The sequence below is a fragment of the Phoenix dactylifera genome, chromosome 7 (genome assembly GCF_051530095.1).
Source record: "Phoenix dactylifera cultivar Ajwa chromosome 7, Ajwa_hap1_PhDact_Kaust_v1.1, whole genome shotgun sequence".
NCBI classification, from domain to species: Eukaryota; Viridiplantae; Streptophyta; class Magnoliopsida; order Arecales; family Arecaceae; genus Phoenix; species Phoenix dactylifera.
In genome coordinates, this window is record NC_143196.1 from 24,298,010 (window position 1) to 24,314,736 (window position 16,727).

Below are 16,727 nucleotides of genomic sequence, written 5' to 3' on the forward strand. Positions count from 1 at the left end.
TTATAATAAAAATACAAAATAATAATAATGATAATATATAATAATTAAAATAATATTATATATATATATATATATATAATTATTTATATATTAATATTTTGGGCTAATTCAAGGAGCTAGTTTAGCTAGTTTCTTGAGAGATCGAGCTTGCTCGCGAACAGCGTTTTCCTTGGCGGCCCTTGGCACAGGTGGCAATATTTTAAGTTTCCAACCTCCACCATCTTTACAATGGCACGCATGTCACCACCTCAGAATTCCGACGGGTTGATAGGCCCGCTTTCTAAAAGGACCAGAATACCCTCTTTGACTTCCATTTGCTAACTTAACGTTCCTGCCATTAGTACACAAATTGAGATCTTTTTCGTAACTTCGTGCTGTTTTACCAACTAGCCCGTACTGCTCGGCCATGCTTCTCCTTTTCTCCTAAACTCGGCGAAAAGGAAACGGAAAGGTGAACCGAGAAGCCATGAAACCCGACCGCGAATCCAGCGGCGGCGACGGCGGTGGCCAGACGGTGGCGGAGAACTGGCTGGGCATTGCGGAGGAGCTCCTCGACTTGCGGGACCTCGTAGGTACCAAGCGGTTCGCGGAGCGCGCCCTCGAGTCCGACCCCCTCGTCGACGGCGCCGACGAGGTCCTTGCGATCGCCAACGTCCTCCTCGCCTCCCAGCGCCGCCTCAACAACCAATGTCACTGGTACGCCGTGCTCCAGCTCGACTCCTCCACCCCCGCCGGCCGCGACCCGGCCGCCGTCCGTCGCCAGTACCGCCGCCTCGCTCTCCTCCTCTGCCCCGACCGGAACCGCCACCGCGGCGCCTCAGATGCCTCTAAGCTCGTCGAGGATGCGTGGTCCGTCCTTTCCGACCCTTCAAAGAAGGCTCTTTTCGATCTCGAGCTCGACATCGCCATCGCCCATGGCGAGCCTCCTCCCTCCTCGTCCGCCACCCCTACCTCCGCCTCTCCTTCGCCGCCAAGGCCCGACCCGACGTTTTGGACCGCCTGCCCCTCCTGCTGCCACGTGCACCAGTACGACCGCGCCTATGAGGGCCGCAACCTTCGGTGTCCGAAATGCCGGCAGGCCTTCCGCGCCACCGCGCTGGCGGCGCCGCCGCCCATCGTGCCTGGCACCGAGATGTACTACTGCTCCTGGGGCTTCTTCCCGCTGGGATTCCCTGGTGGGCCCAGCTTCAGCGGTGTCTCAGCTTCGGTTGGCATGCCGAGCTTCAGCTCCGAGTGGAAGCCCTTCTATCCAATGTTCCCGAGTGCTTCCCACCAATCTCAGCAGCCACCTGTTCAGAGAAATGCGCCAATGAACACTCCAGATTCACCGGCTGGTAGTTCGCTGGGGAATGCACCAGAAAAGGCGACACCTTTGACAATGAAAACACCAGAAACGATGACTTCTTTGGGCTCAAACAGGAAGGTGGTGGCGAAAAAGTCAGTTGGGAGCAGTCTGAGAAAGAGGGCTCTGGTTTCAGAGGCTGCCAAAAGGAGTTTGGAGGGGACTGCAGCGAGGCCGGTGATTATAGATATAAATGAAGATGGTGAGAACTGAAATGGTGACTGGGTTCGAAGAGATGTCGTAAATGAATAGTTTGTGATGTGGAGCTGGGTGCTGCCGGTGACCTTTTGGCAAACCAGATGAGCTTCTCCTTCCTGAAGGGCTGAGAGGTCCAGCTTCAGATTTTGTTGTAGTTTTGATAAGACGATTCTAAATTTATGGGCTAGATGTATTTTGAACGTTTTTAAGTTATCAAGTCGGCATCGCAATCGCAAAATACAGCTTGAATGCATGCATTTTGTGATGGTGAAAGTCCCTTTTGGTTACCAGGATATGACTTGCATTTTCTTTGATGGGTTTGGATGACAAATATGGATAGAGAGTCTGGCGACCAGCAACTTTATAGCAGAAATGGACATCTTTTTATTTAAATGGGCATTCTTCCTCCCTCATGATCACCAAGAACACCAAATATCCAGTATAGTATATCTGAAATCTTTTCAGCTTAATCAGGTATGTCCTATGATTACCATGTTGTCATTAGTTATTCAGTGGATTTGGTTCAATTAGGCATTTTTGATACCAATCTTACTCTTATCTACTGTTTCTTTTGCAATGATTAAAGCAACTAGTAGTGCAGTTCACACTCTCAGTTCCTATGATTAAAGCAACTGTAACTGATAGTCATTTTTGGCAATTAAGGAGTTTATTATGGCGCATGGCTACTACTCTGCTGCATATGGCCATCAAGATTCTCTGTTTATCATTATGGGACTGGTTATAGTGTTGATTTCTTCAATTTAGTATGTGACTGCAAGAAGAGAGATTTACTTGTCTGCTAGAGTTCTGAGTTCTATATCTGCTGCATTCTTGCACCATGGACACAGTATGTTTAGTTTAGGTTCAACATAATGCCAAGTGTTTTGTTAAAACAACAGGAGAGAGATGAAAGGAAAGGAGCGAAAGGAAGGAGGATTGCTTTGTACCATGTCATGGCTCCAGTAAGCTCATTAAATTAGATGGCCTTTCTTCTCAACGAACAACTAGGCTAATAGGTTTGGCTTACCCGTATCTTTCCTAAAATGAATGCTAAACCTCCATGCAAGTGTACATTTTGGAACCATCTTCCTGTTGATGTTCACCTTGCCTGTGCTTCATGTAGGACCCAATTTGTAGGGTTTTCATTAATGAGGGGAGCCTATGATTTGTGTTGCATGACGCATGTATGTATATAAAGCTCATCTATCTTCCTAATGTCTCCCTCTTTCTCTCCTTCTCTCCCTTCCTTCCCCGTCCTTCAAGTGCTATGACTTCCCAAAATAGAAGGCGCAGAGTGAGACAAATGGTCTCTAGGTCTGTCGTCCTTGTGCTCCAATAATAAGTTTCATCCATTTGTGTATTGGATCACTTTTTTGGGGATGTAAAAGGAGCACTTGTCTGACACACAGCCAAGAATTGATTGAGAAGAGGAAAATGTCAATAATCTCCGAAAAGGAACTACAATTCCATGTTCACAAAATCTAATCATACATGCAATATCATATTAATAGAAGTCATCCACCAAAATAAGGGCCAAGTTCTCATGTTGTGGTACCAATACTCGTATCGTATCGGTACCTGACTAATAAGGTACCATACTGATACGCACAGTACATATTATTAGTGTCAGCATATATAGCACAATTGAGATGTAAACCAAATCTTTATGGTATGGTATGGAGGAGCATACTGGTACTGGTACCTAACCGATATAGTATTATGTGCGTGGTATGGATGGCACCTATAGCACTTCAATCTGTGGCAAATAGATTCGTTTACACTTATGGTAATTAAGAGGAATGACCATTAAAAAGGATCCAGATGACTGGTTAATGCTGATTACTTGTTGATTAGTCATTGTGCTGATACTAGGAGTGGTCTTTATACTAACAGGTCCATCAAAGATACAAACAACTAAAACAAGCCAAAAGTGTACACTAAATGACGATTAATAGCATCTTTTAATGTGTCTTAATTGTCAGTGCAGGAGCAAGTGCGATCCCACTCTGTTCTACCTTGGAGATTGGTAGCAAACCCTGTGGAAAAAAGTGTTGCACTTCTTATTCTCATGTAGAGTTATAAAATTGTCCATCCTCTATTTTAGCATGGGAAGGCCACCAATCATGTTCAAGACTGTACTCATTTGGCAGGTTATTCATAGTTTTATTACTATAGTAGTCTCAACCAAGATATCACGTTGTAAACATGTATAAGCAACAAATCATAGAGAAGAGGACTAGAAGAGTGAGAAAATATCGCACAGTTACATGGTTTCTCCTTCCAAATGTACACCTTAAGCTGCATAGTTTGGCAACTATATAGCTCAGCTCTTTATTATTCTCATTTTTTGTCTACTCAAATGGCTTTTAAGAACCGACTGTTACAAGATATAGAATTTAACTGAATGGTTCTTTTAAGGAGTATGCATTCATGATTTCAAATTCGATAATTGCACATGTAGATAAAGGCTTTCCAGTGATGTATATGATTCAAAAGGATAATTAGCATGTCCTGAGAGCCTTAAAGCACAATAACAAATAGGCATCAATTGAATGGCCAAGATGCATTAAGTGTTGTGGGACGAAAATAGTATTAAGTATATTTTTGATAGATTTTAGAAGGTTTCTACTTTCTTCTAACTTTATGGATTAGTTGGGATAAGCATGTTCTGCCATATTTTTAAGTTCAAAATGTCTAGAGTGTTGTTTTAGAACTGTTTGTGTTAACCAATTAACCATGCCAAATCGGATGATTCGAGGTATACTGAACCGGCAGTTTGAGGTATACCAATCCCGACCGATGAATAATCAGCACTGTATGGCCATTTGATTCGATCTCCCTTTTTATATATAAAACCAACAGTCTCTTTCCCTCGAAGCTTCTCTTTGCTCTCCCTCTCTTGTTTCTTCTCTCTCCATGGTTTTTGGAGCCTCAATTGATGCAACATCGTTGCCTTTACCCTCGATCTGTGCCGACGTCAATGCCGATGCAGTCATCCTTGATCAAAGCTGATGCAGTCGTCCTTGATCGAAGCCGATGCCGACACCTCTCCCACGATACACCTCTCTCTCTCTTTTTCCCTCTCTCGCCATCTTTCTCTTTCCCCTCTACCTCTTTCTCCCCTTCATCTCTCTTGCCCCTAATTCTCCTCCTTCTAGGGTTAGGGTTTCTCCCTCACTCTCGTGCTCTTCTCTTGATCTTTTGTCTTCGGTACACCTTGGCTTGGTACGGTATGTACCGGTTCTATTCTAAATTGGTTGCCAGCCAGTACAAGGTTGGGTATAGGTTCAACTATTAACTGGACTTACATTGTTTCAGTGTTCACTAATTTGGAGGGGATTCTCTTAAGTTCGGAATGTCTAAAAAGTTGCATTTTGAGTTTTTGGTTGAACTCTACAATCTTAGACTTTTCTTAACATATCAAAAAAATATTGAGAATGATATTTTAAGCTTCTTGGCTGAAGCATATGTTACACATCAGAAATTGGCTCAAGATGCAGGTTCTTGCAATTTCCAGAAATATGCTACAATTGTCAACTCTAATTACTCTCGTGGAAAGTTCCAACTAAATCAGATGTTAGATGTAACAGCAGCCCACTCTACATTAGTGTGATTTTAGATACTAAAAGACATCCCAAATTTTTCGTTTTGGTAGTCATCAAGCACTAATGGCCTAGATGCATTCATTTCTTCATATACTTGGGTGAGTAAATCCCGTTGATTTAATTGAATTAGATTTAGCCTATATTAATTGTTATCTTTATATGCTTTTATATGAGGGCTTGTATGAATTCTTATTTAGATTTTTTTCTCTTTTGCGTTAGGCAGTTTAGTTTGGTATTAGGTCTATCATTATATGAAAGCTTTGTTTGGAGAACATTAGCGGCATGACCCTAATTCCTTCGGTTGCACTAGTATAATAAATCAAATTCTTCTATTAATATAAACAAAAAAGTGTTACGATGCATGAGGCCCCCACCACAATGGGGTTTGAGGATGGTCAATCATATGCCCATGTATAAAAAGGCTATTTTCGTATTTTGAACCTGCGACACCTAGGTCATAATAGAACAATATTATCATTATGCCAAGAACCATCCTCTTTATTATTATGGTAATTTTTACATCTTTATTATAAATAGGAGGAGAGAGGCAGTTGGCCCTTACTTTTATAGTTGGTTCTTCCAATATGTTCTTCTCTGCTCCTCTTCTTCCTTTCCTCTTTCTTTTCTTCTGGTTTTGCTGATGATTTTTTTTTTTCCTATGAATGAGGATCTCTTATACAAAGTTATGATTACTGCAACATGGTATCAGCGCGCTGATTCAAATCTTGGGTTCTTTGTCCTAAGCTTTATTGTTTTCTTTCATTATCCTCATATCTAATAGCAGGAAAAGAAAGTTCCCTCTGTGCTGATCAAAAATTAGAAGCAGCCCTGATTTTTAGTTGGCTTTGTTGAAGGAATCAGGAAGAAGATTTCTGAAGGAATACGCATGCAAATCTAGATCAGATCTAGAAGCCAAAGGGATTAGCTGCGATGATCTACTCTAGATCTAGACTGAAAGGAAATTCTTTTTAGATTTGATTGTGATCAGATCCAGGCCATGCTGCAGGCATATCAATTCTAGTAAAAGAAAAGGTGGTTTATCATGGTAGTTTGTGGAAATCAGATTCATATTGCAGATCTGGAATAGTCGCTTGGATTCACAGATCTGATATTTCGCTCTCTTGGTCCATTCTTGATTAGAAGGTATCTTTAATTAATGGATCGAAAGTGAGTTCTAGCTACAAAAGAGCACAAGAGTTTGGGTTTTTTTTTCGAAACCTTAATCAGACATTACACCTGTGAGATTAGATGATACAACTATCATGAATGGGCTATGGCTGCCAAACTTTTATTACCGGCCGAGGGTTTTAGTGTATGTCATAGGTGATACCAAGAAGCCCCAAAAGATTAATGATGAGGGGTACCTTAAGTGGGAAGAAGAGAACATCCAGGTAATGTCTTGGTTGCTCAACTCCATGACATCCAAAATTTACAAGTCTGTGTGTAACACCCTACCTAGCTAATAAGAAATTAAGCTTGATCCACTTGACCGACTCTAATGTAAGAGTTGGCTTGGAAAAGAAATAGAAGGCAAGGTCCTGTTCGACGTGGAGTAGACTCCTCTGAACTAGATGGAAAGATCTTGTTTGCTTCCCATTTCTTTTTTGCAGTGATTTTATACATTAACAAAAGCGGCTTAGGTTACCCTTCTTTCAAAATGAAGCAGTTTACCATCATGAATGTCATTAAATGATCCAGAGCAATATGGTTTTCTTCATTTTAATCACGAACAAGCAAAAGCTTACACGAAATATAGTTAGGTCAGAAATAAAACAACACTTATACTCTGTGAAGCGGGTCAGAATACTGTATTTATATCTTGCGGAGTGTGCCAAAATACCACATTTATATCCTGCAACGAGACTAGAAGTAGAATCAATGAGCCCAATCAGAGTGCCAATGCATAACTCCCAATTTGCAGAGTTCTGTACATAGCTAGACTAAGAGTTCAAATCCAATACATGTCGAAGTGTTTTTAACCAAACAACATATATAACATAATCCAATGCATATACGATATAAGATTGGTAAACAATATAACAATAGTCCGAAAAATATTACTCCAAATTATATATCTTTTTTTCATTCAAAACACTACTTCATTAAATTCATAAATCATCTATAAATCAATTAACAATTTATTTAACGTAAAAATATTATATTAGGAAAGACAAATCATTGCTTATCTTGCACGTATAACAAGCGGACAATCCAACTAATCCTAAGGTCCTCCTTCAGAACCTAATAGTCAAAATTGCATTATTATTTTATTAAAATTTAATCATAATTAATTTAAGAATAAAAATTCTAAGTTCCGATATTCTCATAGGGCTGACTAAGTGAGAATGCCCGACATCCCGGTTAGTACGATCAAGGTGATTTCATCTAATTAAAGTTGAACTAGGATGTAAATGGTTCAAAGAAAACCGGAGGTGACCGAATCTAACACAGTCTGACAAAGGTCTAAGGTGGGGACCGGCACATTGTTTAGCGGTCATGGTCTAAGAACTCTTTCACCATAGTCGATCCACAACATGTAGGCCCTTTGCTGGATCTAAGCAATCCTAAAGAGAGTAGAGAGAGAAAGCCATGTAGAGAGAGAAATAAGATAGAAAAGATTGGGAAGAGACAGATAAGAGAGAATAAGTTTCTCTCTTTTTAACCAAGAAAGAGGAAGGAAGAGGATAGCTGTGAGTGGTGTCTGGGTCAGAAGACCCATGGCCGGTCAACAAGCAGCCGCCAGGGCTAAAGCTAGTTAAAAACAGAGGTTCTAATCTCCTAAACTGTGAAACCAATGCATCCCGATGGTCAGAGCTCCGGCCACGGTTTCCAGCCACTATAGAGGATCAGGGATAGATCCTAGCGACGAGCATCGATGACGGAAACAACCGGAAAAACCAAAAAAAGAAGGCTATTTTTTTCGAAAACAGGAAAAAACAGAGTATCCCTTTTTTTGCCAAAAATCTGGCGATTATCGGCTGAAATTGGAGCTCCAAAGACCCTAGAAGAAAGAGGAAACATAGCTTGAGGAAGACCAAGTCTTTACTTGATTTTTGGCGGTGAATGGCAGCAGCAATGACGTTGGTTGCGATTGGCATTCAGAGAGAGAAACTAAGCAAATACTCCGACGGTGAGCTTCGACCGAAGCTGGATCTTTAGTGGGATGGATGGAAGGGTGGGAGGAGCTCTAAATAGTGCTCAGTCGTGACTAAAATTCGTCCCCGAGTCGATTTCATCTGTCAAACTCAGGAGAAAGAAGGCTCCCATCGGGAGACATCTTTCCTCCTCACACGTGCGTAGCACATGCCCTACTTTTTTTTCCTTTCTTTTGGGCTGAAACCCTTTTCAACTGGGCCGGTCAAATAGACTAGGCCTAGTTCACTAAAAGGGCCAGGTATGACATATTGAATGGCGCATCAACCTCAATAAATTGATGAATGAAATTGCCTTTCAACCTCTTTTCTGGAATTTGCTGAAATTGCCTTTCAACCTCTTTCATAGAATTTGCCGACCATTCCTTTATCTAGCAGCTGAGGTTCTGAGTTGATTCTTAGATGCTAAATTAAATCCCCAATAATCTAGACCAACGCAAATAGTGTGGAAGGGCCTCTCTCCCTTTCCCTTAAAAAGAAATTGTTTTTGGGCTTTATCTTATGAAAAAGAAAAGCTATATCTAATTCTCCTTAATACATCATGTGTGGAGATAAGAAGTAATTGATCTGATATGTGTTATTGGTGACTCTTGTCATGTTGTATCAGAAGCAATCTTATGATCTTATCTTCAGGACCATGCCTGTGAAGTCATATTTGAGGATATGATATATATAAGTAAACAAATCTTGTTATCTATATAATATAAATGAAGATAATTTTTTATCAATGCAGGTGTATAAGCCAATATCTCAAAGAGTCATCACATAATTGGCTGCATGCATTGTGGCCATTCCCTGAGAACAATTCTAGCTCGCTCTTGATTGATAAGTTACTCATACCTTGACTTAATTTTCTCTCTGATAGTATTCTTGGTTATCCTGTTACTCGCCACATTGTATTTTCTCTCTAATCTCAACTTTATAACATCCTTAATAGTGAGGATAAACCCACCTAATTTATTAAGATAATAAGTTTTGAAGTGGTGTTTGCATGCCCAGATTACTAGTACCCAATACTCGGTAACTTTACCGAGTGAACGACCAATATCAGAGTAATTGATTTAATGGAATAACCTGCAAAACTTACATACATATATACCTATGCATATATGCATACCTACATATAAATATATGTGTATATATATAAAGAGAGAGAGGGAGATGGTATCTACTCTTCCCAATTCCAAAACCAATATTGGTGCATCCAAATCAGAGATCTATATTTTGTTATACCACAAAAAAATGCTCAGAAATTAAAAATAATATATACTATATACTATATACTATGTAGACACAAATATAGACAATTTTTATTATGCTAATATCTAAAAATAATAAAGAATTTATTGAGAATGCACTTTGTTGATCATGATCCACCCACCTGTCTCAAAGTGTTTGATTTAATGGAATCACTTACAAACTCTTGACACATTCATATGTTAATACATGGATATAAATATGTATATTTATTTGTATAGAGAGCGATAGCCTTGCTCCTCTTGGGATGGAATCTACTCTTTTTGATTTTGAAATAAATAATGGGTATCCAAATCAATGATCCATACTCTTGATCATAATTTACGCTACAAAATATTTTTAGAAATAGAAAAAATCACATATTTTGCTAATCTTTTGCCCGTCTTTAACCCATCTATTATGGATATGGATATACCGGTATCCAATCCGTGATTCAATTTTAGCCCTAAAAAAAGCCCTTATTCCATTGTTATACATCCTACCAAATACTGCCTAAAAAATTTAAGAGGAAAAGTCCTCCAAGTTATTCTATGGGATAAGTCAAATGAAATAATTGATATAACATGCAATTTTAGTCAACATGGCATCATTGAGATTTTGAATAATGTTTACTTTTTGTGAGACAAATTGATATCATGAAAATGGAAAAAGTAAGGCATGTTAAATATATTATGCGACTTATCTAAAGTGGTCTATCACTTTTATGCACGTAGCAGCTTATTTATCATAATATATAATGGTTGTTTTTAATGCTTGCCGTTATATTTGAAACAACGAAAAACTAATCTAATGAATGCCAAAAATAAATTTAATTTAAAATAAAAAATTATTTTTAATGTATGAAAGTTGACTAATTATGTCCAGCTTATCATTAATAGGATTAATGTCAATCAACTAGGAGTGCAAAATGAATTAATTATTAGATAGAAGCATGGACTCAATACTTTGCTTGACATAGAAGTAGAGAAATATGAGGTGAATCATTAAAAAATACATAAAGTTGAACTTGTTTTTCTAATAATACAAACACTCTTCATCTATTTTCTCTATTCTCAAGCAATTTAAAGAGAAAAAAGTATTATATGGGCTATTTTATAAAGCTAATCTAATAACTTAATAAATCATTTTATAAAATATATATGTAAATATAAATTTTGTAAATCTAATCAATATTATACCATTAAAAAATGTGACACATCCCATTCTATGCAAGTTATTTAAAGTGGTCCAATAAAAGGTATCATATGTCCCATAAATGGTCCATCTACAAATGTTGTAACCACTTGTTTATCTATTTCTAGCATATAATGACTTCTTTTCAATGTTGTTCCTCCTATTTAAATAGTAATGACAATGTATATATAATTGAAAGTGATAAACTACTTTATCAAAGTGGTCTAGTATGGCATATCTTATGGAAGCTGTTCAAAGTGGTCTATATAGCATTGCAATATCCAACTATCTTTCAGTTCATATTGCATGGTAACTTTTTTTGCCTGCTGCCAAAATAATAATAGTAAATCATAAGGAAAAAAAAATGTAACAAATCACTTTATAACAATATTTAAATGTTATTTTTATATTCAAATTATTCTTATGCTGATAAAAAATATTAGAATACACCTCTCTTTCTCCTACTTATGTCATCTGAGGGTATGACTTTTAAGGATGAAAAAATGGATGTTTGGGAGTATAACCATGGAAGTATAACAATGGAATAAAGCCCTTATTCTGTAATGAAATTGCTTATCAAATACTAGTAATTTTAAGAGGAAATATCTGCCAAACCACTCTGTAGGACAAGTCCAATGAAATAATTAATATGGCATGCAATTTTAGTCAACATGATATCACCGATCTTATGAATGATATTTAACTATCACTTTTTTATGAGACTAATTGATATCATGATGGTTGAAAAGTGAGACATACATATTATATATATTAAGAGACTTGTTTAAAGTTGTCAATTGCTTTTATATATCCAACCGCCCCTCTATCTTAATATATAATTTTTTTAATATTTGTCATTATATTTGAAATAATGAAAAATTAGTTGAATGAATGCCAAAATAAAACTAAATTTAAAAACAAATAAATTTTTGTTTCTTATGTCTAGCTTACATTAGGATTAATGTCGATCAATTCGGAGTGCAAAATGAATTAATTATTAGACAAAAGCATGGACTCGGCACTTTGACTGAAATAGAAGTAGAGAACTATAAGGAGGATCATTAAAAAATCTGTATATATATATACACACACGCGCACATGCTCTTCATCTACTTTCTCTATTTCTCTTGTAATTTTTTTTAAAAAAATAGTATTAGATGGACCATTCTATAGAACAAGTTTAATAACATAGTAAATCACTTTATAGATGTTGCCCAGTAGATACAACCCAAGAGGGGGGGTGAATTGGGTCTTTTAAAACTTTTAGAATACTTCTAAAACTTTTCAATTAATTATGCTAAGTTGTATAGATGCACAGTGAAATTTAAACTTAGCAACAGTTTGATGTATAGATTGTGACTTGATTGATTATGCTTGCAACTAAAGGATGCGCGGATAAGAGTTAAGCAAGCAATTTATCTAAGTAAGTAAGTGAGTAAGTTAGACAATGACAAGAAGCATTACAAACACAACAAACATATAGTGATTCGGTGCACCCCAGCACCTACATCCACTCCCCAAGACCTCTTGGGAATTTCACTATAATCCTACAGATTACAGCCGGTTGTTTTACAAGCTCACAACCCAACTTGTTGTTTTGCGAGATAACAACGAACTCGGTCGGTTTTCACAGGCTCACCGACTAGAACCAACCGATTGTTTTTCCGGGTTCACAATCAAACCCAGTTGGTTTTCCCAAAGGCTCACCAACCACAACCTTACAACGATTGTTTTCCGGGTTCACAATCAACCCAGTTGGTTTTCCCAAAGGCTCACCAACCACAACCTAACACCGTTGGTTTTCCCTTTGGCTCACCAACAAACCTTAACCCCTTGATTCAATCCCTTGATTGAATCAAGTTACAAGATATTAAAACAAAGGTTTAAAAACAAATCAAAGCTTCTTAAACAAGCAAATATAACAATATACACAAATAGAGTAAAGAGAAGCCCTCAACCGAGTTTTGAAGATGAAGGAGCTCGGCTTCTTCTTTACTTGACCCTCTTCTGATTTGGCACGAAGTAGAGGATCACCTAGGCAGCACACGGATAGAGAGGAAGCTTTGGGATTCACTTGGATGCTCTTCTTCTCTCTATTTCACTTTGGATGGCCCTTTTGTGCTTATGGAGGATTTCCCTTGTAATCTCTTTGAGATCTCTTCTCTAAATGTTCTCTTCCACTTCCATCCCTTCTTTCCTAGCTCTCCTCTTGATTTTATAGCTTTAGATGTCGTGGAAATAGAAATCTAGCCGTTAGAGACAAAAATAGAGCCGTTGTGCACATTCTGCAACTCCTGACAATGTTTCCGTTGGGATCGGAGTCGACTCGCGCGATCTGGAGTCGACTCGACTGTTGCAGGAGTCGACTCATGCTTTTCTGGAGACGGCTCGGCAACTGTTCAAAATTCGAATTAAAGTGCTGTCTCGATTGGGAGTCGACTCGACTTATCCCGGAGTCGACTCCCCAAAGTCTGGAGCTGACCTGGCACTCTTGGAGTCGGCTCATCCCAAGGAATCCATGGATGCATTTTTCAACTTTGCTCACTCGAGTCGACTCGGAAATTCTGGGAGCCGACTCGGTGCTCAGAGTCCGAACTCCCGAGCTTCTGTCTTTTGGCTCGTGCTGTCTCGGAGTCGACTCGAACTGTCTCGGAGTCGACTCGGCCCTCAGTATCCAAAAAACGGTCTTCTGTCTTTTGGGGTCGTGCTGCCTTGGAGTCGACTCGGACTTTGTGGGAGTCGACTCGGCTCTCAGTGTCTGAAATTGGCTCTCTGACTTTTTGCTTGTTTTCCTCTGGAAGTCGACTCTAGCTTCCTTAGGAGTCGACCTGCCAGCCATCGGAGTCGACTCGAGTTCCTCAGGAGTCGACTCGGCTCTCAGGGTCCAAAATAGCTTCTCTGTGTTTCTGCCTTGTTACTCCCTGGAGTCGACTCGTACTATCCAGGAGTCGACTCGAGGACTATTCTTTTGGATTTTCCTTTGAATTTGCTCTCCCAACTTGAGTCCTTTGAACTTGAAACTTGGTCCAATGAAGTGTAACTTTCTTCCAACTTTTCTTGAGAGCTTTGGAGGCCTTCTTGTGTTCTTCCAACTTGCTATGTTCCTTGCAAAATAAATATCTTTCTCCTTGCAACACAAACATTAGTATTTATACTTCCAGATTTTTGTGATCATCAAAATCAATCTTTAAATCAATCTTTGGGTCATCAGTCTCCCCCTTTTTGATGATGACAAAACTTGGAGTATATGCAATATAAAATATATTGTGTTCTAGAAGTAGTGCATAGCTAAGTTGCATGAAGTAGAAAAGATATATATTTAAAACATACTTCATGATAATGCTTTAAATTTAATCAGCTTAACATAATCAACGTATCTAAATTTAAGCTAGTTTGTATTCAATTCAAAACATAAAGCATTATCTAAATATATTTAGATATTTCTCCCCCTTTTTGACAACATCAAAAAGATAGTGAAACATTAAGCACAAAGATAAGACTACTCAAATATTTCTTTTTCTTATTGTACTCTGATTTGCATGTCAAATTATTGCAAGGATGTGAATCATATACCTCAAGGCAATAATATTAGAATAATATTAATGAGCATAGATCAGAGCCAATTAAGATAGTTTCAGAGCAGAACACATCGAATGTGATTCCAAAGATAGTTTTCAAATTAAGTGTAGGTGGAATCTTTCTCAAGTTAATTCAAGAAGTACCATGAATGATATTCAAAGAAAGCGCGAATGAAAATCTAACCTCTCTTCAATAATAAGTATGAAGGCTTGTTCATTTAAGAGCTTTTGCCCAATATATTAAATATTTTATCAACATGAGAGCAATTTAATTAATTTTCAGAGTATAAGATCAAAACTTATATACTTGAAAAACATATCATCATGTTGGATCATTAATTCTTAATGACTTCAAAGTTCTTTTATGATAATAAGAGCATTGGGGCACAAATACCAAAATATGCAATTTTTGATACATCTTAGAGCTCATTTAAAGACTTTCCTTTATTTCTTTTAGAAAATAAGCACAATTTGATACATAAAAATATGAATTGGCACAGTGAATTTCAAAATAGATTTTCTAAAAGATACTCAAGCAAATTCAACATATCATTCTCCCCCTTTTTCATTAAATTAGAGGCTCTTGAGATCAACTATTTGAATTGCAATTTGGTTCATGATTTATGCATAAGATATATTAACCAAATAACAAGCTTCAAGTTGTATCATAAAGTTTTTCAGATTAAATTTCAGATAATACATATTGGAGAGTATTAGGATTTCTCTCTCCTTTAGTTATAGATTTATGCGATTAAGTTTCATATGATCTTTCCTTCTGAATTTTTTTTTCTCCCCCTTAATTGATCATTCCATTTAAGAGTTTAGAATTTGTAGATAATGTTCAATAAAATTGTCAATCTCAAAACAAATATATTTTCTATAAGTATCAGCTTATTTTCATAAGACTCAATGTTTGAGATAAGACAACCTTTAAAGCAAGTCTTGCAATATAAGGAGGTTCATCAAAATCAATCCATAAAAATCAAGGTATGAGATACTGAATATCTAAAGCTCCCCCTCAAAAGATGCATTCTTCTTTAATCATTCTTTTCTATTGTTGAATTTCTGATTTTAATGATAATCGTGAATAAAACTGAAATTCTATGATATCGAGAATGTAGAGTAATATAGCATTATTCAAAATTTGTGGCAATCACTCTTTCTAATCCTTCAAGAACAAGTTATGCTTTCTCTTAATCTTAGAGAAAATGTATAGAAATATTAATCAGAAAATGATTCATCTGAAGCTCAGTTTCTTTCCAAAGCATTTACATTTTCTTTCTTTTAGAATCATTTGAGTGAGCTGAAATATTTCTAGCTTTAAGATCATTTACTCTATATATATATTCTGATGGGAGTCCTTAAGAATGTAGGAGAGAAAAACATATAGATTATCATTGAGGTATATATATTTATAGAACTCAATTTCTTAATCACAGTTTTTTTCAGCAATGTATACATGAAACACAATAAATCTTTTTAATATCAAAATAAAATCATATATTTAGAAATTTTTGTTTGCAATCAAGATCATCGAAAGACACATCATTTGGACCAATATTGGTACACTCTAAAGATAAGTAATGATATGTTTCGGATGCGTATCGGAGCAATCAACCAAGGCATCAAGATTTTAAGTAAATTAATTCTGTTTTTCTTACATTAAGATTTTATTTAGAAATCATATTGAGTTTAAGCTTTTATATAAAATCAGATTCTGAATTTCATAAAGATTTTCAATAGAGGCTTTCAAAGTCATAATTTGAGATATGTATCTTCCACATTGTAGCTCATCTTAAATCATTATGATTGAAAACACATATTTCAATAACATTAGAGCACTTTCAGAATCTTTATATTTAATATTGAGTTTCGATACACGATGGAGGATATTTTAACAAGTATTAGGACATTATGTATCAAAGTTAGGCAAGTAGAAAGATAGATCAAGATCAATTCATTTTGCCTAAATAGAAATATCCTTATCTTCTTCTTTTTGCACATCTATTTAACTTTCAAAGATAAACGTGAATGACAAAACTGAAATTTCTTTTTTAATATTACCTAAAAAAAATAGTACTGCAAATATTCAATCAAATTATCCAAGCATGGAGCATTACACAATATTGAGAGTTCATAATTTAAAGCATCATGCCACATGCAAAACATATTACGTGTTAAGTCATGCATTAAAATATTAAGAATAAGCATGTCAAGGATCAAAATCAATTCTTTTTCAAATAAACTCCCCCTATTTAAATATAATCTTGCATTGATTTCATCCTTAAGGCGTGTTTTCAAGTGATTAAAGCTTGACTTGATGCTTCTTATATACTTTCATTTACTTTGTCATTCATTTTTACTTTCTTATGCTCTATTCTCTATTTGCTCCCTATCCGGTGGAGTTGGAAGGGGCACGAGG

At 36.9% G+C, this 16,727-nt stretch overlaps 1 protein-coding gene across 1 annotated transcript; it reads left to right on the top strand.

The window, feature by feature from the left end:
* The first annotated feature begins 409 nt into the window (after nucleotides 1–409).
* Nucleotides 410–1,833, top strand: LOC103718691 (uncharacterized). The gene has a single exon (XM_039127357.3). It carries the CDS (start codon nucleotides 467–469, stop codon nucleotides 1,553–1,555), a length of 1,089 nt encoding a protein of 362 aa, XP_038983285.2. The 5' UTR covers nucleotides 410–466; the 3' UTR covers nucleotides 1,556–1,833.
* Nucleotides 1,834–16,727: the final 14,894 nt, after the last annotated feature.